The 27,500-nt window shown below is 43.7% G+C and overlaps 1 protein-coding gene across 3 annotated transcripts in view; it reads right to left on the minus strand.

Moving 5' to 3' along the window:
- arhgef10 (Rho guanine nucleotide exchange factor (GEF) 10) overlaps positions 1-27,500 on the minus strand; it is a 121,006-nt gene that overhangs the window by 22,452 nt on the left and 71,054 nt on the right. For all 3 annotated transcript variants that reach the window (XM_083792591.1, XM_083792589.1, XM_083792590.1), the window contains 10 exons: positions 24,350-24,520; positions 22,893-23,038; positions 21,240-21,418; positions 12,116-12,231; positions 9,055-9,182; positions 8,026-8,126; positions 7,429-7,550; positions 3,169-3,255; positions 2,320-2,552; positions 936-1,093 (listed from right to left, as the gene is read on the minus strand). In XM_083792591.1, coding sequence (XP_083648717.1) covers positions 936-1,093; positions 2,320-2,552; positions 3,169-3,255; positions 7,429-7,550; positions 8,026-8,126; positions 9,055-9,182; positions 12,116-12,231; positions 21,240-21,418; positions 22,893-23,038; positions 24,350-24,520 — 1,441 coding nt within the window. The remainder of the gene's footprint in view (positions 1-935; positions 1,094-2,319; positions 2,553-3,168; positions 3,256-7,428; positions 7,551-8,025; positions 8,127-9,054; positions 9,183-12,115; positions 12,232-21,239; positions 21,419-22,892; positions 23,039-24,349; positions 24,521-27,500) is intronic.

Raw genomic sequence — 27,500 nt, forward strand, 5'->3', positions numbered from 1 at the left:
GCAGCGTTCCCTTTTTCCTGGTTCTCAGGAGGACTGCAGACAAACGGCCGGGCCTCACGGCCCGTCAAAAAGACAAAATCTCTCCGTCTGAAATAGGTCAGTGCTGCTAACGGAATGGATTCTCCTAGACAACCCAGCCAGGCTTGGTACCAGAGAATGCCCCAGAAATACTGACTCAGAGAGAGAGAGAGAGAGAGAGAGAGAGAGAGAGAGAGACACACACACACACACACACACACACACACACACACACACACACGATAAGGTCAGGGGTTGAGCAGACAAAACATGTCTCGCTGCGACCCAGGTTCCCCAGACTACCTTCTAAACAACATGGGTCTATATTCCGTCTGTTAGAGTAGCACTGTGTTGCCTAATGTAGGTCATTTACTCTCTGTAATTGGCCCAATTTTACTGACAACCCACCCACAGGAGTGGCAACACATCTAACAAAGACGGAGTTCAGAGAAAATGGTCAAAAGAGATGCCATCAAACTCTTCATACAGATAAACACACACACACACACACACACAATATATACCTTCCCGATACCCATAACATGCGTAGCGTCGACACAGAGTACGTATCCAACAACAGTATGTTTCTTTTGTTTCGTTTTTTTTTTCAATCTCAAAGTGAGGTCCAGCTAGGACTCTCATGGTTCCTTGAGGGGGTTCTAAATGGATCCCTATGGATTTGTACACTTATAGTGGTCCATGAAATTAAAGAATCTACGGATCTAGGAATACATACAAAGTAAGGAAAAGCATAAAACAATACTGAAACATCAAAACAGTACAATTTAATCGGAATGGCATAGACTGGCATACGCGTCGATACCAACACCAGCATTTTAGGCAGAATCGGCAGCTTTTCTGATACCAGTATTGGTATCAGAACAACTCTTAACACACACCACACACACTTGTCTTACCTGGTGTTCTGGAGTACATGACCACTGAGCCGCTGACCAGACCCACATAGAGACAGTGTCGTCGGTAGACCAGACTGGTGACCGTGACCTTGTCGGGGGTGAAGAACTGTTGCAGTCGGACCTTCTTGGATCGCTGGCTGCTCTTATACACGATGATGCTGAGCAACAGGATGAGAAGAACCACAACCCGGGTCATTCCATCTCCTCTGACATAACCATAGCTTCATGGTGGACAGTGGATAACAATTAGCTTTTGTAGAACAGTCTTGCCATCGATAATACCGGTTGTGTAAGCCGGCATACCGTGGTATCGAGTTCATAACCGCAATTATCTTTTTATCCTATGATTTTGTAACCCGTTTTTCACCCGGTGCCAATTGTCTAAGCTATAATCCTGGGCGCTACTCCCCCTCTGCCAACCTGGGGCGAGCTCCGAACTGAGCTCATGCTTCCTTCAATGCATGAGGAGTGATCTGAGCAGGCATCCTAATGTGCCACCGTGCCGTAATTATTATCTCAATATATGGTCACGCCACCATATAGATATATATAGATCTTGTCCAATTTTGGACAAAGACACTTGACCTCATCTGACTCTGGAGAAGACTGGATCATCACCTAGAACTGCATGTAATATGGAGCCGGCCACATGTCTACATCTGACCTCAAACCCTTATATCTCCATTCCATATGTTGATCCTACCCCACCCATCCTTCCTGTTTCGACATTCCATGTTGATCTGACCTTCATATATATATATATATATATATGTGGCCAAATTTGACTGAGGGACTGCCATTGGATTTTATTGTGTCATATGAAAGCAGAGAAAAAACAGGCTTGAAAGGTTCACTTCTGTGGTCTCTAACATTACACCTAGCTACATGTTTACGCATTTCACTTATTTCTTATTTCAGACATGCTCTAGTATGTGAAGAGTCTGCCTAGGTGCTATCAACTAATTAAAAAAAAAAAAAACACACCTGTGTGAACTGAGTGGTGCAATTCACAAAAAAAAAAAAAAAGGTCTTCTCCTCCGGTGAAAGGAGGTTGCGCGATGGCAGACTCTCAGTCAAATCTGGTCGCATATGGCCAGTACAGAATTAATAGAGGGTATGCGTATGCTTAAAGTGAAGGCAAATCGAGTGGCAAAGCATCAGGCAAAGTGAGTCTAACATTGATTAATGTTATTTAATGCAATCAGATAGGACTTTTCTGTTTGGATGCATGGTCTGTCAAGGCCCAGCTGTTTGCCACCACCCAGGTGGATGCGTGAGATTTATTACTACCGCCATAACAAAAAACTATGACCCGTCTGAAGTGAGTGGTGGAAAAAAACTGGTAAAGTGTGGGTATAACGTGCGTCCACGCGACGCCGCGTACCTGCCCTCCTCCATGCCCAGGCACACGGTGGGCGTGTCCGCGGGCGTGGCCTTGACGTGGTTGGCTGCGTCTCCGGAGGCCGCGGCGTCTCCGTTGTGCAGGGCGTGCTCCGTGGGGACGTATGCCATGCAGAGGATACGAGACTCCACGTTGAAACACTCCGTCACCTTGGGGCTGGAGTTCTGCATGGCCACGATGGAGATCTGGCCCATCTGGTTGGTGCAACTCGCCACCTGAACACCAACGAGGCGAGCAAGGCATAGTAGTTAGCTAGGGCTGGGTTTTACATGCATTTTAACCCATTACACCAACCGGGAAAGCATCTGTGTACATTGGTTGGATATTCAAAAATCACACCCGTTTGAAATGAGGGGCGCTCTTGTCATCGTACATCAATTTATGTTAGCGGACATTTGACATTGCTACATACGGTACATAAGGTAGTCCCTAATTGGCCATCATCATGCATCATTTCATACTGGTCAATCAGAATGCCTGTTGCCTGTGATTGGTTATCTGATTTCCTCGTTTACATATGACGTACATTTTCCAGTCAAAGTCAAATGGCGTTTAATATTTTGATATTTAATTTACGTCATATTTAGCGGAATTTTGACGTAATTTCTCCGTTCATTGTCAGTGGAAAATATTCAGACATGTGGGGACAAGATTTAGTGGACATTTGACCTGAATTCCCCTTTCATTGTCAATGGCAAATCTTGAGACGTGTGGGGACAAAAGCTGTTAGGCTAGGCGCCCCTTAATTAAAAATAGCAGATATATAACACAAGACTCAACATAGAATTCATACTCATAGCAGAAGCATGAATTAGGCATAATTATTCTCACCCAGACACAGCCATGGCCCAGAACGGGGGTATCTGCCGTACTCTCCGTGTTGATGTGAGGTTCTGGGTTGTGGACCGCACACTCCACCTGTGACAACATGGAGGAGAAGCAGAGAGAGAGGACGATCATCAGAAATAATTCACTAGGCAACTACTACTACGAGTTAACTTTGTCAAGTGTCAAGTGTAAATGTCAAGCCCCAAAACGCTTTAGTGACCCAGACTGATCCTTCCTAAACAAGCAAGGGAGCACTTGGAAAATCAGGGGACATGAGGGGACAAGCGGGGGAGGTGTGGGGGAGAAAAATAAACAAAAAAACTAATCTTGGGAATTGCAATAAAGCATTTTTTGTATAAGCGATGTGAAAAAAAACTGTAGGCCTTTTTTCCAACAAAAGAAAGAAAAAGAAAGATTTGAACCACTAGGAATGTGATTGAAATCTGATCAGCAAAGAAAAATCAGGTTATTTTCTTCTTTTGTTGTTAAGATATGATCAAATAAATCTTATTCCAATCTGCCAAAAATCTGATTTGTGGTGAGAACATGTTCGGTATTCAGATCACATGAAACAACAGCAGCTGGAGGTCTTATTAGCAAGTGTTGCTAACAGACAGTGACACAACAGATAATGATGAAAGACTGGACTGCTCACCAGAGTCACCAGGATGAGGTTTGAACACTAGATTCAACCAAAACTTCTCTTTATTCTGAGCTTGCAGCCTGTTAGAACTCCACCAGACTCGAGCAAACATATCACCAACATCTAATCACTGACAGATTTCAATGCACCTGTGGACACCCTGCTAGTGGAAACTCCACCTCTTGGGAAATGTAGTTTTTTTAAACTGTAAAAGAAGCCCGGCTAAATGTTATAGAAAACAAAGAGGAGTGAGGCATAAATGATGGATAAAGAAAGAACAATACTACAATTAACAACTAGCCGACATGAGAATGTCCATATTATATGTGGGTTCTCACATAACTGTAAAAAGTCTGTTTGATAAGACCAGGGGCGATGTGTGTGTGTGTGTGTGTGTGTGTGTGTGGGGGTAGTAGATTCACACGTTAGCTACTCCCACTGTCCCACATAACAGCGTGAGGGAGATTTATTAATTTCCTTCCATAGAAATAGAACATGACAGATGAATTTAATTGAGTCTCCCATTGATGCAGCCAATGCAAAACACAAACTACAATACAGTATGTGTCCTCCTAATGTAGACAACAAAGCTACTTCCAACTTTTCATCAGAGCCTCTAAACTGGACAAATAGCATTGGTCTCTATGTAACAAGTATGCAGCCGTGTCTACATTACCACAGTAGTAAGGAGGCGTGCTTGTGTATTCATAATGTTTCACTTATGAGCCATATGTATCACAGAGATTTGATTAATCGGTTAATATTTCCAACCTGAACGTTAATAAAAAAAAAACCTACATTGATGTTTTCTCTCCAAGCAGCTTGGACGGAGGCTCTCTCCTCCCCTAACCCTAACCTCCCACGGGGCAGCACACCTAAATGCTAACCAATGTCTAACCAATGCTATATCTAACCAAAGTATGGCTCCCAGAGAAACATCATCAATTTGCGCTGCCAAGGCCATCATCTTGTTCGTTCACACATCTGGGCTGATGTGTGAAAGCCACTTATCATTACAATGTTAATGGCAGCTGAACTCACCAGAAGGTAGTTGGGTAGCAGTTGAACTGCCACAGACGACTCAAATCTAAAAGCTTCGTGGCCAGTATGGGGATCGAACCCACGACCTTGGCGTTATTAGCACCACGCTCTAACCAACTGAGCTAACCGGCCCTGCTGCCCTAGCTGAGACCCCACACTTTACTGACACAAATGGAATGCAGCTACTCTTACATTATGTTTAAAGGCTATAGGTCATGGGGAGGATAGGATGACATTTTGTCGCCGTCGGGCAGAAACCTAACCAAAAGTTAAAAAAAAGTTGCTTTTCAGGGAATGGGGAAAAAAAGTTCCAATGGATTTATTTTCATTATAGGCAAAAAAAAGTTAAATATAAAAAAAAAATATCTACAAGCTTACTACACGTCCCTACATACTATTTACAAACTTGTAGATCGGCTACTTTTTAACCCATTCAGGCCTAAGGCCGATTCTAAAAACGCCTCTAAATCCTGACCTAAGGTTTCTGAAAAACTTCAAATATTGATATAGCAGAATCAAAATTTTTACATTTTTGAATACTGTACATACTGTACAGAACCCAAATATGGGTTCCCGGCCTGAGGGGGTAAGGTACAAATAGGGAACCCCGCCCAGAATGGGTTAAATATAAAATACGGCATTCATTTATTAAAAACATAAAAAGATGAAATACCGTATGGAGATACAAGGTATATCTGCCTGACAGCAACGATATAGACGTATTCAGAAACGGGTCTCATGGTCGCAGCTTACGTATTTCCTGTCGACATAGCTGCAGGGTTTAAACCCGCACCAGGCGCACCTCTTCTACTACAGTGAACGGTAGAGTGACTGGTGTTAGTCTGCCTCAAACGTTACTCTTTTACCTGCTTTTTACTAACACTAACACTAACATCACAAAGATGCCCAGAACATCGGGATGAACCTGTGTAGTTTAAGGCTGCTCCAGCAGTAGTGGCAACATAAAAAATAAATAAATAACGAAATGTCAAAATATCTACCGCGGTGGCTGAGACCAGAGCCATTGAGTTGAGACAAAGCAGTGAAAGGTCCTGAAAGATACATAACGTCAGTCTTACCCAATACCCAATCTTTCTGTTTTATGAACACAAGGCTGCTGTACTTTATACCTCATACTAAGCATTTAAAGTACATCTTCCTTTAATATCTTCCCTGTATGTGTTAAAACACTTCAGAAGCTGCTGTGTGATGCTGCGTGGTGTCAGCTTGTTGCCCCAGCCTGCTGCTTGCCTCACAGATAAGTAATTCAACTGACTCACCAGTCACCACTCCTAACAATAGAGAGCTCTATGTGGATTGTGGAACACAACAAAGGATTATGTCATTGACAACAACTGCTTCTGGTGACGGCTACACACAGTCAGTTCAAAGGCCATGATGACTCAGCATCACAGAGCAAGAACCCACTGGGTCTCGCAAAAGCTCCGTGGCCAGCTCCGTGGCCAGTCGAACCCGCGACCTTGGCGTTATTAGCACCACGCTCTAACCAACTGAGCTAACCGGCCTCATACTATTACATACATAATATACAATGCAGAGACGTACTGAGTGTATATTCTACAACTATCAGCTGAACCAAGAAGCTACATTCCACTTCTGTAAGCAAAGTCAGGGGTCAAAGGGCAGCAGGGCCGGTTAGCTCAGTTGGTTAGAGCGTGGTGCTAATAACGCCAAGATCGCGGGTTCGATCCCCGTACTGGCCAGAGATTTTAGATGTGCTTGTTTGTGGCATTCTATAGCGTTTATAGTTTAAATTCTACTGTTAGTCATAGGAGGCCTAGTTTCATTTGAAACGGGCCTCCACCCTCAGGGGGGCCTCCAAGCTCCAACTGAACGTCAGGCGTCAGTCATCCCCCGCCACTCTTGGCCCTCTCTCTCTCACTGCCTTGCTCTCTCCCACAATGTTAAGTTACACCTATTTTATGTAAATAACCTTGGTAAAATGTGCAGCATTGGGAGGTAAAGGGGAGACACCTTGAAGGGACGACAGGATGATGAATTGCTAATTGTCGAGAGTAATGGCTGCGTGTGATATTGAACAGTCAAACTATTTGTATCAATACGGCTGTATCAACAAAATAATTATGTCATAGTTATATGGGGGCCTCATATTTGGTCTTGAAACGGGCCTTCAGATTCTTAAGGCTACCCCTGAGTCAGATGATAGGTTAACACTTTTGTTTAGTTTTATGATTTGTCTTAGGGTGTCACAAGTATTGTTCTTTCTAAATCCATTGTGCCTCAGTCCTCTTTTTTTGTTTAAGAAAGTTACTGTGGAGTGGGAACTGTGTATGTCCTCATTTCGCTCACTGCTATTTTCACTACTTTTGTGGGACACTCTAGAAGTAGGCCATCCATTTACCAAAAAACATTAAACAAAGTTAAAGCATGAAGATACATGCAACGATTTATGGCTTCGGACAGACAAATATGGCATCAGTCGCGCTCTAGAAGTAATAGAGGAGGTGTGTGTGTGGGTGGTGGTAGATAATGTGCGCGCGCGCACGTGTGTGTGTGTGTGTGTGTGTGTGTGTGAGAGAGAGAGAGACGAGACCCACCTTGAACTCCTGTAGTTTAGACATGACCACAGGCATCTGCCTCAACAGGAGAGGGTGTTTCTGTTTCTTAATCTGATTGCAATCCTCCTCCGCAAAGAACCAGCCTTGCATGTTGTCCTCCTCTGTTAAACACACATGCACAGTTGCACACCCACGCACGCACGCACAGACACAGACACACACGCACAGACACACACATCTCATCAGTTACGAATCATTTTTGACAAATAACTGTCTGAACTACAATTTGTAGTTGAGTGTTGTCGCACTCAACTACTCAAAGCCTGTATCGAAGATATCATCACACAACATTACTGTCATGTCTAAACCACTGAAACCCTTCGATGACCAGATATATATAGACATATTAGGACTCCTCCTTATTTCCCTACACAACATATATAACCATATAAACAATAGCGGCATGTTGTGTGAGTTTGTAGAGCTGTTTTCTTTTGCTGAATGTTCATCCCAGAATAGGGAATATGGGTTAATGTGGTTAAATGATTTTGCATTGCTCCAGTGCTGTTGGGAGTGAACTAACTCACCATTTACAGCAGTGAATGTTACTGTAGGCATATCGTACAGCAGACGTACCTAAAGCCAGCTTGGCCATCTGCAGGTTGCTGATCCACGACTGTTTGACAGCGGGACTGAAGGTGTTGAACACGGCACTGAAGAACGTCGGCCTGCCGGACCTACAACGCACAACGAAACGCTCAATTAAAAAAAACACCACAACATAATTTAATTCACACGTTCATTAGAAATATAAAAAAACGCTTTTTCGCAAGAACACCAAATAAAAATAAGAAAGGCCTGCGTGGTACGAGAGCTTCTTCAAGCTTGAAGGAGGTACCAAAACGTTGCTGAGCAAGTTGAGACAGAGAGCAGGTTTAGACAGTCGGTCTCTAGAAGGCATTAATACATGATGACAATTCATGTGTGTGTGTGTGTGCGCGTGCGTGTGTGCGTGCGTGCAACGCGTATGTTTGTCTGTGTCAGACCGAGAGGGAGGGTGGTCGTCTAGTCTATGGAAGTGGTTTGCATACTTTTAAATTCCAAGGACACCCATAGTAGCCCCGAGACTAGTCTCCAAATGTAACCAAATGGACCAAATGGCCCTTACAGGCCTGTAACTCTCTGAGTTACAGGCCTGTAAGGGCCTGTAAGGGAGGGATCAGGGGAGGAATGAGAGACACACAGCTGTGTTTCTAAACATACCAGTGGATAATCGGACTGGCTAAATACAGCCGGGATGGAGGGATGAGAGGGGGAGATATTTAGAGGGAGTGCGTGTGTGTGTGTGTGTGTGCGTGCGCGTGTGTGTAACAGCTGTCATGGTGTGAGATCAGATTAGATTTGGTGGATGGAGGTGCTGATATAAATGTACTGTACTGCAGTGTGTGTGTGTGTGCGTGCGTGTGTCTGTCGGGGGGAGTGTAATGTGGGTAATGTTTTAAACTGAGAGAGACAGATTATAGCTAGAGAGGAGAGGAGCGTAAATGTGCGTGTGTGTGTGTGCGTGCGTGCGTGCGTGTCAAGTCAAATTTGATCATAGCCCAGGCCAATATCTAAAGACATGTCCCAAATGACTGTACATAATAATAATGTATGCATACAGACTTGTCATGTTTTCCGGGTAGCTGCAGTTGGATTCTACATCGGTCTGCTGCTCGTATCTCCTCCTCTTTCTTCAGGATGAGTCTCTGCAGTCCCGATACCCAGTCCTGAGCCACCACCGGATTCACATTCTGATAGAGAGACATAGAGAGAGAGAGAGACAGAGAGAGAGAGAGAGAGGTGTCAGGAAATCCTAGTATAGTATAGTAAAGTGACACGCTCCATATATGGCTGTCTCCATATATGGCTGTCTCCATATATCGCGACACTCACCTCATCAAACCCCGGATAGCCATACATGGAGAAGACTGGATCATCACCTAGGGGGCGAGGTCGCTTCTCGCCCTCAGGGCGTCTTACTGGTAAACAGCTTTGAGTCCGTGTTACTTCCGCGTTGCATAGCATAACCGTGACATCACTGCCAAATCCTTGGCATCTTTAGCGTTCCTGTGTGTTCAGCGATCAGCTGCAGCCTATTTTGTCACGCTCGCGCTAATACAACAAACACTAGATGCTACGGATTATTATTTCATGTCAAAACATTCAAGTATCAGAAGATGATGTAACCCAGGTAAAGTAATGAGTCACTCTGCATGTTTAACTAATGTTTTGCACATGTCCAAATTCATTTCTGAAACAGACATAGGCCTAACCTTTTTTGAGCGGCTACGCGTGTCCCTATGTATGTATGTATGTATGTATGTCTACGCGTCCTAGCACGGAAAGCTGCAACCCGATAACTCTGTCATTTCTCGACCGTTTCGGAACCGGGCGCGTTCCTGGGGCCCTGGATGTTTTCCCCGGGGACCCCCACACACTACAGTTGCACCGCTCACTTCACACATAGATCATCCTGTCCTTGTTGGTATATATCATTGGCCAGTTAGGTTGATGATATAACACTATGTTGATATAATAATAATATAGCAGCGTGTAGGCTACTTGAGGCCAGACTGTCTTCTGTGTTTTGAGACAATAGCGACTTTAAGCAACGACGGCTACGGCAACCGGAAATGGATCAGTGCTCGAAACATAAACCTGCTCTCCGTCGCAGCCCTTTCGACTACGGCAGAACCAACACTTACACGTAGTGTCTACAACGCCATGTCGTAACCATGTTTATTGAAATTATAGCTGTCATACATTTACACCGATTGCTCCATCACCTCTCTTATGCCGTGTAATGTGTTGGCATGCTCTGAATGAAGAAATAACACTAATACCATGTCATATTAAGCATGCTTATTAAAACGGTTTTAGAATAACACAGATTGCTCCAGCACCTTCCTCTTTCCACTGCTGATCATGTCCAGCGCATACGAATTAAACAATATCGGCAAGTTAGCTGATGTGCGACAGTGCGACACATGCTGCATAGACGCGTCACAATGGGAACCAATGTCGCCGTCGCCGACAGCTGTTTGCTTAGCGATTTTGACAGCTACAGCGATTGCGTCACAGCTCCCGTACTTCCGCCTAGCGGAGCGGTCCTGAAAACAGTCGTTGCTTAAAGTCCCTATTGATGCGTGACCGCGACACCGGGCAAAAAGGTTTGGGAACCACTGTTCTACATCTCTAGGCAGATGTATTGAATAACCCACAGTACATGTCGGTGGCAGCAAGCATACGACAACTCTCTATATCAGGCCCAATCTAATCCTTCAGATCCCTTCTGTAGTTCTTTCCCATGTTCTCTCCCTCCATCAATCTCTCCCCCCTCCCTCCCTCCATCCATCCAGACCAGACCGTGAGACACACATCCCTCTGTTTCCTCTCACTGGGCAGGCCGAGCAGGGCAGCGCAAACACAAGCTGTGCACCTCCACAGACAGGCCTGCGTGTGTGTGTGTGCGTGCGCGCTTACTGTACCTGTTAAGGCCAGATGTCTCCACAAGTACAGTAGAATAAAGATTTTAGAGCTATGCCTAATTTACACTAAATTGCGTGCCGTTGTCTCACACTGGAAAAATAGCTAGGCTCATGAGCTTGTAAAATCTTATTTTATCTACCATACCAGAGTCTTGAGGGACATGTGGACAAACGGAGCATGTTGCACCAGCCTGCGGGACGCATGCTGGCGGCCAGTGGCACAACCTCAGAGGAATCCGGAGGTGCAACAGACTCGACGAGTGTGCATTGCGAAAGTTCCCCTGCATGCGGAAAGAACGACAGAGGGCGGTCTGTCTGCCGCGGCCGTCCTACCACGTCTGTCTGCCTGACTGCGTTCCAGCCTCAGACAGAGCTCTGTTTGCTCTGCGTTGCCCAAAAACGGGAAACAAACAAAGCTTGAACTGTGAAACCACAGGAGGAAAACTCTGTGAATTGACTGAATTCCAACAACGTTAGAAGACCTGCGCGGTCGTGAATACAAAATATGGCTGAGATTCATTTGATTTTTTCCTTTTGAAGTAGTGCAACTATTTACTATGGCTTTCATGCAGGGTGTTTTTGTATGAGCCACACTGCATCTTTGTCTAAGATAGTCCCATGGGGTCATCAATATTTCCATACATGGAAAAATGTCTGTCCTTGTCTGTGTGTGGGGCGGCGGCGGTGGCTCAGGGGTAGAGGGGCCGGATGGTAACCGCAAGTTTGGCAGTTCGAACCAGGGCGCCCCCAGAGTGTCAAAGTGTCCTTGAGCAAGACACTGAAACCCAATTGCTCCTGATGTGCTAGTTGGTGCCCTGCATGGTTGCTATGAACACCTTTGCTATATATATATATGCACCATTTACGGCAAAATTCTAGATTTAGTTTTTACACACCATTAAAATGTTCTTATTTTTTATCACAAGACCCCAGCACTGAATGTCAGTCTCCAGGTGTTCTTCAAAATATGTATGACACTGATTTACTCTCTTCTCCACTAGTGCCTCCCTAACATTTTAGCCTAGTTTTTATATATTTAGTCTTAGCTTTAGTCATCATAGCTTAGTTTATATTCGGTTGTAGCGTCGCTGAAAAAAGGTAGCTGACGAACAGATCTTTCAGACGACGGGAATTAGCCGAAAGAAGAAGACAAATTAGCATCAGTGTCATGGTCGTCAGAAGAAGCAGGTCTTTACCTGGTAGTTCCCCTTCAGGCTGCTGATCATGCTGGAGATCTGGTTGACCAGGCTGAGGTCGTGGATCAGGTTCTGGAGGTCCTGGTATAGCTGCCCCGGACCCATGTACAGCTTACCTGCAAACACACGCACGCACACACACACACACACACACACACACACACACACACACACACACAGACAGAGGGACTAGTTAAAGGTCGTTACAGTATGTGACTGGGATTGATCTGTGTTATTTATCATCGATGTCGGGCAGAAATCTCGTATCTTCGTATTCTAAATTTTAGTTTTTTTTTTAACACCCCGTACATTAATGCCCTACTTGATCATGCTAGTACAGCGTCACACAAAAGCACCAAAAGTGGCCGATCCGCAAGCTCGAAACCCGGCACAAAGCGACACGCTTTGCTTGCGGATCAGCCACTTTTGCCGTTCTTGAATTTGAATCCTGAAAAGTAACGGGAATTTATTTTTAACTGTTTTCGACATTTCTAACATAGAAAACGGTTAATGTGTGACACTGTAAAAAAGATGAACTGTGACTGAAAGCCCTGCAGTAGACTGGGTTTCTACTTTCTGACCATGACAAAGATCAATAAACCAACGCACACAGTCAGTCCGTTTAGGGAGCCACGGCAGCTGACCAGGGAAGCTGTGTGTGCATGTGTGTGTAGTGTAAACAACACTTATACTGTTATGTAATGGAAGCTACCGGAGGCTATCCTCATTTATGAAATACTGTTGAGTGTCCATATGTGATACTGTACATATTCTTTCTTCCCCTCTCTGTGTGTCTCTCTGTCTCTCTCTCTTCCCCTCCCTCTCTAGTCTACAATGCATTCATGTTTGCTATAGAGGAGAGGTCTTTGCAAGCCTGTTCTCATAGTGTGTTACTGTAGCAAACCTAATGATGAATGACTGATTTACCCATTTTGTTACACATTAACGCCCACGCCACAAGAACAAAGAAAACACAGAAGGAAAACATAGCAGGACAGAACATGGCTCATGCAGAGGTGTCCTGACTTAGTGTCAGACCACACACGTATACGCACGCACGAACGCACCCATACACACACACACACACAAACACACGTGCACACGCATGCACGCACACAGCCAACTATGCTCGAGTGTTAGTTAAACTCTGAGAGTACAAAACTGGTCTGCTGATGGCCAGCCCAGTGTGTAGGTGGGGACCAGAGCACGGCTCCTAAACATTTATTCTTTCTGTGTAATGATGATGGCAGTAACTAAACACAGCACTAATGTCGTCTGAGTGAAGACCTGAGTGAAAACCACGTTTTCAACACTGCGTGTTTGTCCATAAACTATTTAAAACCACTTAAAAAGCGTTAAAGCTGTAATTTTAGATTTTTGGGTTGGCTATTTAAAACAAAATAGCAGATATACAAGCTCACAGCGCGTCACATGGTACCGCGCTGCGAGCTTGTACATCTGCCATCTTTGAACACGTTTGAAGAATCATGGAATCATTTTGAATTAGGAAAAGTCTCAATGGGTTAAAACATGAGTGGTTCTGGCTACTGGCACCTGAATGCCTTGAGCTCCCTCTGATTTTATCCTCTCTCTCTTTCTCTGTTAGAGACTCTCTGTATCCTCCCCTCTCTCTCTCTCTCTCTCTCTCTCTCTCTCTCTATCCTCCTACTCTCTTCCACAATGGCCATTGAGTCTGCCTCGGTGATCCATCTCCATGGCAACCCAGTGCAGTCTTCTCCCAGAGGGCTGGCTAACAGGGGGAGTGCGGGGGGTAATTTGTGCCCCCTCCCGCTCTGATGCCTGCGCCCCCGGCCCGGACACCCGTCCGTCCACATGCGTAGGTGGTCCTCCCTGCTTACAAAGGCTCTTATTCTCAAAACGCCTTCGCTCCGAGATCCACAGTGTTTGTGTACAGGAGGTAAATAAATGACAGGATTCCTCGTCTGAGCGCGCACACGCACACGCACACGCACACGCACACGCACACACACACACACACACACACACACGGTGAGTGTACTTAAGTACTTACTTACGTTACTTAAGGAAAAGTATCAATACTGCAAGAAATTGAAATTTACTTTTTGTAAAAGTATTCGTATCAAAAATACTTAAAGTACCAAAGGTAGAAAGTAGGCTACTCATTAGGCAGAATGTCCCATTTCACAAGTTTTCAAATGTATAAAGATCTTTTGGAAAATAGCAGATGTGTCGCTTCACAACGCATTGTGAGCTTGTAGATCAGCTATTTCAAAATCTGTAAAGTAACAAAAGTTTTAAAATCATTGTAGTGCAGCCTCTCAGATGTAGTGGAGTACATGTAAAAGTACCGAAAATTTAAAATACTCCACTACAGCAAAAATACCTGAAAATTATACTTGGTAAGTACAGTACTTAAAGGACCACTTCAGCACTTTTCAACCTATCTTCATATAATAGGTCCTCACTAATAATCATGATAAAATGGCACAATTTTGTTCTACTCAGTCTGTGTCTCATAGGAGGGCTGTGGGCAGTTTAGAAACCGTCCTCCAGTGACATCATCATTAGGCAGATTATTTTTTATACAAGATTTTTTTGCTAAAATGCTTAGATTTTCATTATCGTGAGAACGATGGCTTCCATTTTCACATTGCAAATTTTCAGGACTAGAAAGCCTGCAGTTTTTATTAGGTTGTATTCCCCATCGATGATGTCACTGGGAGACGGTTTCTGAACTGCCCACAGCCCTCTTATGAGACACAGACCGAGTAGAAAAAAATGGTGCAATTTTTTCATGATTATTAGAGAGGACCTATTATATGAAGATAGGTTGAAAAGTGCTGAAGTGGTCCTTTAAGATGCACATACAGTGACAGTGAATGCTTGTGGTGTGAGGGGTTGTGGTGTTTTGTTGGCCAGATTTTCAGGGTCAACAGGCTTCCATTGAAGTCAAAGCCATCGCGCCCTGTACTTACTTACATTCAGATGTACGTTTAGTGGAGCCAACAAGGACACAAATTGAATCAAACAGGGACAATTAGACTCTGGAACAGTGGCTCTTGTTTTCTAAAAACCGTTTCGGATCATTTGAGCTAATGGCCATGCGTAATGGCCGCCTTGTGTCGTTTTCATGGTTCATCCGTCATTGGGGGCAGCACAGCTCTTTGGTCCACGGCGATAGAAGGAGTTCTCCTTGTTACCTTAGCCCATTTAGGACCTACGACATCGTAGGGCGGCACTCGGTGCCGCGCTATGAGCTTGTAGGTCTGCTATTTTCCTTTTTCTTTTAATAATTAAAATTCTTTAAGCCCAGGTGTTGTAGGAACCTTCCAATTACGCAGCAGCCAAGTCCAACCTTTACAATTGTGAAATCATTTTTATTTATGCCAGGAACCGGCTTTGTCCCCGAATAGACAAAGCCGCGGATCTCTGGGCAATGTGAATCCCACCCATTTCTCAAGGAATTCCAGTACCTTACACCAGAAATGATATGCTATGCGACAATCCCAAATCATATGCATATATGTGCCAATTTCTTTTTTGTGTATTATATCCGCTATTCCCATTTTAAGTAGGTAATCTAGTCGGTGTCAAATAATATCTATGAATTATGTTATACTGAATACATTTCCCTCTTGCTTCTCTACTCACACTTCCTACATTTGCCATAATTATCATCAGGTCTGCTATTTTTCAACAGCTAAAGTATAAATATATATAATAAAATGCTTAAAACACCAAAAGGGGTTCCCATCCTGAATGGGTTAACGCTATATGGGACTTTAGATCCTCACACGCGCCATGGTAGCGTAGCAGCTCTCGTCTTTAGTAAAAAAAAAAGAAAAAAATACACATTTGCTACTCAGCAAAGCAAAGGCGGCTTTAAGATGTTGAAAGCCTTTCCTTAGCAGGAAAGTATAGGCTTCTAAAAATGCTTCTATCTAGATGTACAAATCCATTGATACTATAATGGACCTATCCCCCCATACTGTGAAAATACACAAAGTATGAAAAGTAGACTAACACAAGGCGTCCAATTCAACAATGTGTTTTCTGGGAAAAAAAGACACATTTGCTACTCAGCAAAGCAAAGGCGGCTTTAAGATGTTGAAAGCCTTTCCTTAGCAGGAAAGTATAGGCTTCTAAAAATGCTTCTATCTAGAATAGATGTACAAATCCATTGATACTATAATGGACCTATCCCCCCATACTGTGAAAATACACAAAGTATGAAAAGTAGACTAACACAAGGCGTCCAATTCAACAATGTGTTTTCTGGGGAAAAAAGACACATTTGCTACTCAGCAAAGCAAAGGCGGCTTTAAGATGTTGAAAGCCTTTCCTTAGCAGGAAAGTATAGGCTTCTAAAAATGCTCCTATCTAGAATAGATGTACAAATCCATTGATACTATAATGGACCTATCCCCCCATACTGTGAAAAAACTGAAAATACACAAAGTATGAAAAGTAGACTAACACAAAGGCGTCCAATTCAACAATGTGTTTTCCGGACTCGTTAGAGACACTTGGCCCATTCCATCATCCATTCCCTGGCTGGAGATGACAGGGCACAGTGAGCTCAGACCAAACCGCCCCCCCTTTTGTGTGTCTAATATAACAAAACAATCAAGGAACTAAGGAAAGGGCCGCAGCTTGGGCAGGAAGGGCAGCTTCGTGCATCTGTCGTATTATAAACTTGTATCTCTGCATAGTCCAAATTATAACTTTTTGTGTTTTTCTTATTTTTTTTTGTGTAAATGAAAATGAATGCCCGAGTGGCCTAGTTGCTCACCATACAGAGTCACACAGAGGCATCGAAAGCAGCAGATACATTTGAAACTTTGGCCATTTTTGGAATTCTAATCCTGAAAGGTAACAGTTTTGGACAGTTATGAGGTTTCCACCCAACAGACACGATATATAACAAAATGTAAGTCTTTGTGGACTTAAAAGAGCAACCGTCACGGTCTGTGACTGCTGCTGCGTGGTGGATAAAAGATTTGACGTAACGAGGCAGACATCCAGAGAGGTGACATCATGTCCTGGAGAGAGTCCATTCATAGCCTCTTAGCAGGCTGGTCACCAACACACTGGGCTGCTAGGAACTATTCTCTCTTATTTACCCATTTAGACCCGAGGACGATTCTACAAATGCCTTCTAAATCCCGACAGTTTTCTGAAAAACCCTATGTTTCTATGTCAGTCATTCTCAAACATTTTCATGTCAAGGACCCCCAAGATTATATGTAATTGGCCGTCGACCCCCATCTGAAAATATGTTGTTCCAGGGACTCTCCCAGATACGAGTTAAAAACGTTCACGCTGTGAAAGAATATATATATATATTCAAATCGGTTTTTTTTCACGATAAAAAAAAACCCAGCAGACCTACAAGCTCATAGCGCGGCACTCGGTGCCGTGCTATGAGCTTGTAGATCTGCTATTTTTCAATAGCTAAAGAGGTTCCCGCCCCAAAATGGGTTAAAAAGGAGCCTCGACCGTGATGCACACATGCAAGTAGTAGGTACGCATGGCAACGTGTAGCTTCCCAGTACATCCGTGCACACACTCTCCCACACACAGGCCTGTCACAATTAGTACATATTATCCACTAATCGCAATGATTCTTTTTGCATAATCGCCATAATCGTCATACTCAGTTCAATGTTGAGCTGAGCTTGTACAGTAGATCTGCCATTTCCAATGTCGGTTATTAATAATATATGATGTAAGTTATTTGTCATATCTGCCCTGTGCAACCTTTGTTTACGAAGATTAAAAGCCAAAACAGATGTAATAGACAGACAGAAGCAATTGCAATTATTTGAGGGAGAATTAATCGTCAAGTAAAACGTCATAATCGTGAGTACGCATGGCATGTGTGAAGCTGGTTGATACATCCATCCGCACGCAGACACAGACCCTACAGTATAATTATTTGTGTTCCCGCCACTAGTAATTACACTGTGTACCAACAGACATACTGTACAGTGGTGTGTCACTTCAGGTTAGGATATAATGTGGGTCAGCCCACCCCCTGCCCCGCCGGTCACACCAGATGTTACCAGATGTTACTCCGTCTGCCACATCTGCTAAGCTCTGACGCACGCGTGTGTGTGTGTGTGTGTGTGTGTGTGTGTGTGTGTGTGTGTGTGTGTGTGTGTGTGTGTGTGTGGCATAAGGAGAGACAGTGTTTGGTAGGGGTCTGCCAATATATCGACCTCCTCCTGCAATATATCTTCCTCCCGGCAAGATCGCAATATATCTAATATTGTGATATTGATGTGTTAGTACTAGTGCCCATTGTTGTGGACAGACAAGTTGTGGACATGTTGCAGTTAGTGTTTTACGGTTTGGAGGAGGCAAGATTCATGTACTTATTGGCCAGTTTGTGACACAGATCTTTTTTTTAATATTTTGGAATAACTACATAATTCCAGATTTTTGCATTTTATGGTTATTTTTTTCATTTTAAGTTACAGATATCGTGATATATCACTGATGAAATCCCTTGCAATATATTTAATATATATCGCAATATCGTAACATATACGAATATCGTGATATTATTTATCGAGTGCCTAATAAAAGCCTGGTCTCTGTTTCATTTCGGGTATATGATCCGCTCGGGAGTGGACGATATCGTTATGTCATGTTGTAGTATTGTTTTGTAGTTATCAGGCAGGAACAATGAAACGGAACTTCGTTTTCCCTCAAACCGGAAGAATAACAACAACAAAAAAAAGCTCTCGTAGCCTGTAGCTTTTATTGAGAAAAATCGGTTTGAGGGAAAAGGAAGTTCCGGAAGATTGCCGACTACAAAACAATACTACAACATGACGTAGCGATATCATCCGCTCCCGACCGGTTCATGAATCTGAAATGGAATGGTGCCCAGGATAACTTCGAGCTGCATTTCATGTCATGAAAGGTGCTACGTATACAAATAGTTTTAATATTATTATAATTATTATTATAAAGTACCAAAGGTAAAAGTACTCCGTCAGTGTACATTGTGCAGAATGTCCCGTTTCACAAGTTCCAAATATATTTAAAAATAATCACACCCGTGTGAAGTGAGGGGCGCTGATATATTAAAGTCTAACTCATGTTGATTAGGTGATGTAATGCTGATGTAAAACGCCATTAGCAATAAAGAGACAATATGACGTAAATGGCACATTATGACGTACATTTTCCCTTCATTGTCAATGGCGTTTACAAAAGAAACATTGAACTAAAGACAACCTGTGTATAGGAGGAGCTAGCAAAAAAATCTTTGAAAAAAAGCATCTCTACAAACTCGCACAACGCGTCACGATCGTCTATTTTCAAATAAGTGAGGAAAGAGGACACGGAGAGTGAAATGAAACCGTGAGGCGTGTGGTGGGGGGGGATGAGTGGAAGAGAGGATGGATGGGGGTCAGGAGGGGATCAGAGGATATTTATCTCCCCTCCTGAGGACCCCCCCAGAGGGTAAGAGGATGAACCCGCAGGTCCAAAGCAGGGGATCTATACTACTGCTACAGCTTCTATCAGTGGTTCTTCTCAAACCTTTTTCATGTCAAGGACCCCAAAACGATTCAAATGCATTTGGCCGAGGCCGTGGACCACCATCTGAAAATATATCGTTCCGGTGACCCCCGCCCAGGAGCAGCGACTAAATACATTGCACACTTTAGCTATTGATCTACAAGCTCATAGCGCGGCACCAAGTGCCGCGCTACGAGCTTGTAGATCTGCTATTATTTTGAATTGCCACTGTATTAAATATGGGCAAAGTGGTTCAAATGCTTGTGAAGCCGGGGGACCCCCGTTGGAACCCAGTATAGGGTTTCATAGGTGGTCTACGTCATGTCACATTAATATAGAAATGACTTGGCTGGAGATGAATGTATGCAACACTTTGGAACATAAGGAGAGAGAGAGAGAGAGAGAGAGAGAGAGAGAGAGAGATAGAGAGAGAGAGAGAGAGAGAGAGAGAGAGACACTGAGACAGAGAGAGAGAGGGGGAGACAGAGAGAGAGAGAGAGAGAGAGAGACAGAGATAGAGAGAAGGAAAAAGGAGAGAGGAGTGTTGTGGTAATTGTAGCTCACGGTCACGGCCAATAGAAACTCCAATCTTTGACCTCAGCTCAAACTCACATAGAGCGCGCGTGCAACTGCGCACGCACCTGCGCGCACGCACCTGCGCGCGCGCACACACACACACACACACACACACACACACACACACACACACACACACACACACACACACACACACACACACACACACACACACACACACACACACACACACACACACACACACACACACACACTTCATCGTAGGATAAAAACAGCAGGACTTTGACCACAAATCATACAGTCCAGTTGTGGCCCCGGATGGTTTTCCATCCAATGCTTCAAGTGGCTCAGCAGCTGTCCTGAAGGCACGATGGAAACACTGAAGTCACTTGTCTGTGTCCGTCTGTCTGTGTCGAGTGTGTGTGTGTGTGCGTGCGTGCGTGCAGCACCACCACAGTCAAACTGTCCCACACACACTCTGTATGTATGCATCATGGTCTCTATGGGAACTGACAGACACCATCTTATAACCAAACACCCATAATGGCTGGGCAACGTTGAAGTCGTCTCCCTAATGGTCAAAACTGGTACTGCAGGCCCATGAATCGTGGAGTAGGACGTGACGTTTTAGGTGATAAGGTGACCGGTTGGTAATAACAGAGAGATGTGTTTGGGTGAGTCGCTTACCACCGCGGTGTGTGATGTTGTAGTTTTCGGTGGTCACCTTGTCACCTAAAAATATGAATAGGCTTTAAAGGCACCATCTAGCAGAAAGGTTCATACATACTCCAGTTTTTGGTGATAGCTTATCACCGCGGCGTAGTTTTTAAAGGGTTGGAAAACTACACCATTACGTCAGTCGCGGTGATGATCAGCTATCGCACAAAGAAAACACACTGTGGCCAGTACGGGGATCGAACCCGCGACCTTGGCGTTATTAGCACCACGCTCTAACCAACTGAGCTAACCGGCCTGCTTGGACATTGGCCTTATGTCTATTTTGTTGACAGAACAAGTCCAGTGGACGGACGGACAGACAGACAGAGACAACATGAGAGGACAGGACACATACTTGGCTTGGCGTTGATGACGACCTTGTCCCCAGAGTGCGGCGCGGGGCGCGTGCTGTCGGTGAGGTCGTCGCTGGAGCCGAACTCCAGCACCTCCACCAGGCTGAGGGGGACGCTCCACTTCAACAGGAACTTCTGACTCAAGGGGGCGCTGCCGCTCACACTGCCCTCCTGACTCACCCTGCGGGGGGGAGGGGGAGGGGACACGACCCGACCGGGGGTCATCAACATGGCAAAGACTTGGTCTTGTCTGTGGCAAAATTTGAGATTTTCTGCTTCAAAGGTATATTCAGTGATTTCACTTAATTCAAATATCACTTATTTTTTTTGTTTTGTTGTGATAATCCTCCCTACTATAGAGTGTGCTGACCATATAAGGAGTTCCTCCCTGTCCCTAGTTAACCCCTGGGGGTCAAAAAACCTTAGGTTTCGTTTTTGACTCTCTGTCCTGATTGGACGAAAGGCTGGGTCCCACAGCCAAAAACGAAACCTAAGGTTTTTTGAGTGAAATCACTGAATATACCTTTAACACACCATTATAATGCTTTTATTTCGTAATTGGGTCATAAGACCCAATTACTGAATGTCAAGACTCCCTTAACGCTGAGTGTACAAATGGATGTTCCATTTGAACACTCAGAACTACAGACATGTTATGGTCTCTATGTTTTTCTATTAATTAATGTTATTGTCCGCTCATTTTGTATGTCTGTGGATTTTTTTTATGTTGACAAAAACGTCCACATGGACCAACATGGACCCCTGAACATGAAACACCTGAACACGCCTTGCCCATTTGTACATTTTGACATTGTTTGTAGTCATTTCATTTTAAGCACTTATAAGTCGTTTTCAATTTATTTGGTTAAATGTGTCATATAGGCCCACTTTGGCCCATGTAGGGAACAAAAAGAATGTGTTCATTCATTCACTCATTCATGAATTGTAACTGTATGTCTTTATCCTGTGCTTGGCAATAAAGACATTTGTTTTCAGGGCCCAGAATCGATGCTGCGCTCCCCTGCCAGTCTTTAAATGTTTTGAATCACACCTGTGTGAAATACAGTAAAGAGAATAAAATACACGTAAAATACTGCGTTGGTGTTCTGCAGAGAAGATAATTCCACCTGGTTTGCTGTGCGGGTAAATGACTGACCGAGGTGTGAAAACCCACACACGTACAGTATGTAGGCAGCAAAAGACCAGATGAACGGTGTCATAATAATAACAAGTAGATATTTCTGTATGAGTTAGGAGGACATTTGGCAGGGGAGGGACTCAGCTCAGCGAGGCATTACAGCAGCTAGTGATCACTAAACCATTCCATGACAAGGACCCCCAAGAACAGTTTACCAACTCGCCGCGATTTGGTGCATTTTAGTTTTACTTAATTTATTTAAATTGCATTGAATTGAGAGAGAGAGAGAGGATAGTTGTTTAGAGTTAACATTAGAGAAAGTAGGAATGCTAAGAGTTTAAACACCAAAGTACAGAAACATCCTGAAATGGTAGGCCTACTTATCATTGGTATATAGCTGACCATTTAATTGCACAAAATAATTTGATCACTTTGGAAATGAACAATAACATGAGATTCCGTGGCCAAACGCAGATGAATCTGGGGATCCGCAACATGGAAAATGACGGTTCCTTACCGGATGTTAGGCGTGGCACACATCAGCACGTCGTTGAGCAGGAAGAGGCGTCTCTCCTTGGTCTTGATGATCTCGCCGGGCTCGTTGTAAACCGTCTCCACCATGTCGTCCGAGCGAATCAGGTAGCGGCTGCCGTTACTGAGAAGCTAAGGGGTGAGTGGGGTTCAAAAAGGTATCGGTGTGTTATGCACATGTTGCATGTGTTATGCATACAAAACTCTGATGCTGGCATTCAAAGCAACCAAAGGCATGGCTCCCCCATATCTCACAAGTATGATCGTACCCTACAAACCCTCCTGCGCACTCAGATCACTTTTATATATGTGATGTATGCCATGCTTTTGTTTTTGCTTAATGTAAGTCGCTCTGGATCAAGCGTCTGCTAAATGCCTAAATTGTAAATTGTATCCAAGCCCTGTAAGACGATCGTTATGTCAGCAAAGCTTGTGGAATTATGAAGGAAACCAAGCCATCCCAACTGCAGACTGTTTGAGAGTCTCAAAGCTACTGGAAACAGACTGCGAAAAAGCTTCTTTCCTCGAACAATCAGAAACACGAACAAACCGATAGGAATCAGAGCAAAACCGGGCAAAGGAAAACGCTAGCGAGCAGCACCTGGGTAGGAATAGCACGTGTTCAAACCGACCATCATACAAGCTGAGATTTAGAGCGAAAGGTCAGCGGTCAACAGAAAAGGAACACTGACTGACAGAAAGCACTAACTGTAGAATTCTAATCAATGTGCACGCACGCAGGGTTGTCACGAAGACATTTTACTTAACGATTGATTGTCACGCACATAATTGCGGTTAACGATTTCATTGTGTTTCTGCCGTTGAATATTGGAACATTATGAACACATTTCTTATTTTTATTTGGCGTTTGGGCTTCGTAAAACGAAAGGCATGACAAATAAGTGAAATAATTCAATAACTTTATACTTAAATAAAATAAAAACGTGAATGGTGGAAATACCCCTTGTAGATCTGCTATTGGTAAATGGTAAATGGTGCATTTATATAGCGCCTTTATCCAAGGCGCTTTACAGAGATTGTGCATTACATTCACCCATTCACACACACATTCATACACCGATGGCAGCGGAAACCATGCAAGGCACCAACTAGCACATCGGGAGCAATTAGGGGTTCAGTGTCTTGCTCAAGGACACTTTGACAGTAACTCTGGGGGAGCCCGGGTTCAAACTGGCAACCTTACGGTTACCATCCAGGCACTCTACCCCTGAGCCACCGCCGCCGCTGCTATTCCCACAATCTTTAAAAATGTTGAATAAACATTTTTCAACGTGGAAAAAGAAATCGCAATTATCTCAAATAATTGCAATTAGGCAATGATGTAATGATTTTGACAGGCCTATGCACACGCAAACACAATCACAAACACAGAAACGTCGTCGTCGTCCCCCCCCCGCCACCCCCACACACACAAACGCATACCTTGTTGAGGTAGCGTTCGTTCATGGCCTTGGCGATGTGTCGGATCTCACAGCGCTGATCGGCCTCTCTCTTCTTCTCGTTGAGCTTCTCGGCCAGCGTCTCCAGCTCCGTCAGCGCCATCTGCAGGGGCAGCCTGTCAGCGTGGCCCACCGGCGTGTTCTTCAACATGTCCTGATGTAGAGGGATAGAACACATGACAACACATGCTCTTCAACATGTCCTGATGTAGAGGGATAGAACACATGACAACACATGCTCTTCAACATGTCCTGATGTAGAGGGATAGAACACATGACAACACGTGTTCTTCAACATGTCCTGATGTAGAGGGATAGAACACATGACAACACGTGTTCTTCAACATGTCCTGATGTAGAGGGATAGAACACATGACAACACATGCTCTTCAACATGTCCTGATGTAGAGGGATAGAACACATGACAACACATGCTCTTCAACATGTCCTGATGTAGAGGGATAGAACACATGACAACACATGTTCTTCAACATGTCCTGATGTAGAGGGATAGAACACATGACAACACATGCTCTTCAACATGTCCTGATGTAGAGGGATAGAACACATGACAACACATGTTCTTCAACATGTCCTGATGTAGAGGGATAGAACACATGACAACACATGCTCTTCAACATGTCCTGATGTAGAGGGATAGAACACATGACAACACATGCTCTTCAACATGTCCTGATGTAGAGGGATAGAACACATGACAACACATGCTCTTCAACATGTCCTGATGTAGAGGGATAGAACACATGACAACACATGTTCTTCAACATGCCCTGATGTAGAGGGATAGAACACATGACAACACATGTTCTTCAACATGTCCTGATGTAGAGGGATAGAACACATGACAACACATGTTCTTCAACATGTCCTGATGTAGAGGGATAGAACACATGACAACACATGTTCTTCAACATGTCCTGATGTAGAGGGATAGAACACATGACAACACATGCTCTTCAACATGTCCTGATGTAGAGGGATAGAACACATGACAACACATGCTCTTCAACATGTCCTGATGTAGAGGGATAGAACACATGACAACACATGTTCTTCAACATGTCCTGATGTAGAGGGATAGAACACATGACAACACATGTTCTTCAACATGTCCTGATGTAGAGGGATAGAACACATGACAACATATGCTCTTGAACATGTCCTGATGGTATAGAACAGGGGTGGGCAACTTTGACGATGTAGAGGGCTACTATAGTTCCACACTCACTCCAGAGTGCCACATTGCATATCACTGTCGTAGCCGAAAGATAGCCGATCTACAAGCTCAAAATACGTCGCACTGCAACGTGTTTTGAGCTTGTAGATCAGCTATTTTTGCTATTATTTGAATTGAAATACTGAATGATTTCTTTTGCTATTTTTGAATTGGAATCCTGAAAAGTAATTATTTTGGACATAAAAACAGACAATAACATTTTAATACTACGCATTAACTTACTAATTCAGACGCAGTTGAAGTAATTAAAGCGGGTCATGTTTGCATGTTTGGAATTGTAACAGCTGAAATCAATCAGTATTCTGAGGGCCACATTGAGTGAAGGCGGGGCCGCATGTGGCCCCCGGGCCGCCAGTTGCCCATGTATGATATGGTAGGACAGGGGTTCTCAACGTTTATGGCTGGGGACCCCCGCAAATGCTTTGGCCATTAACCATATGTCATCGCGACATTAACAATTAATAATAATTTTGGAATACTTACATATTATTGATTTCAGCTGTTACAATTCCAAACATGCATGACATGATCCGCTTCACTTCAGTCTAAATTAGTAGCTTAATGAGTAGTTAAAAACAATGCCATTGTCTTTTTTTTGTTATGTTTTTATATAAAGAAAATAATGCTATTGTCTTTTTTATGTCCAATGTATTTGTATTTAGTTCATGAATAAAGTTAACATAACTATAATTAAAGGCATTTGAAAAGCATTTGAAATTAAATACAAATGTTACTTTTCTGGATTCCAATTAAAATATAGCAAAAGATAATCATTTCATTAAAATATATACATCATACAGTAACATACAGTAAAGTGTTGGTACCGTGCGTAGCGTCCAAATGTCTGAACTGCTTCCATCATTCTCGATTAGAACCTGAATCTATCGTATTCTATGTCAGCAGAAATCTAACAAAAGGTTTATGAAATCTGCCGTTGTTCTCAACCTTTTCAGGCAGCGACCCCCAAAAGTAAATCATATTTCATATTTCAACTGGACCCACCCTGACAAGCACTTGGAATTTAGTTTGACTATTCTAGATAAATATTGTGAATATAGTAGATCTACAAGCTCACAATACCGGATGCTGTGCTTGGCTTAGAAGAGGCAGGCTAACCAACATGTAGGGACAGATGAAGAGACATTCCCCCAATCTATATTTAACCAGAACACACATTAATGTTCATGGAGCACCCTCTGTTGGCAAATGTGTGTAACTAACTGCCTATTGCAGTCAGCTATCCAAGGCTCCTTCTACACTGCAGTGGTTCTCAACCAGTGGTCCGGGGACCACCAGTGGTCCTTGAGGGGGTTCAAGGTGGTCCCCAGCTCAATGATGGAGCGTTAGTAAATGGACCCTTATAGATCTTTAACTCTTCAAGAGTAACAGATTGAGACTCTTGAGAATGTAAAATGAAAACAAATGGACCCTCTCAATTATTGTTAAACATCTGAATCACTTAACACAATCCCCGCCGGGATTAATTCATTAATTTATCGTGCATTGCGGAGAACAATCCTTGATTCCGCGGCTTAGTTAATATTCCGCGGACATTAACTTATTTAACCTAGAATTACCAACAGCTGAGAAAGTTATGTCGAGAAATCTGACAGGCATTCAAAAGGAACTCAAACGTCATTATCGTTTCATTAACGTCCTGTAAGTAGACTTAGAAATAAAACTAGTGTTGACTAATCATTACACATGGCTCTTATTTTGAAGAGGAAGTCAGTGCACAGGAAGTCCGTTTCAGTTGTAAACAAGCACTTTCCCAATGTCGGGAAGTAGAAACGTCCGTATCTCGGGAGTAAAACACGGGGGCATCCGACTATTCCACGGACATTCTACTATTCGGCGGACGGTCGAGAATTCCACG

This window comes from Protomyctophum parallelum, assembly GCF_964188405.1.
Source record: "Protomyctophum parallelum genome assembly, chromosome: 20".
Classification (NCBI taxonomy): domain Eukaryota; kingdom Metazoa; phylum Chordata; class Actinopteri; order Myctophiformes; family Myctophidae; genus Protomyctophum; species Protomyctophum parallelum.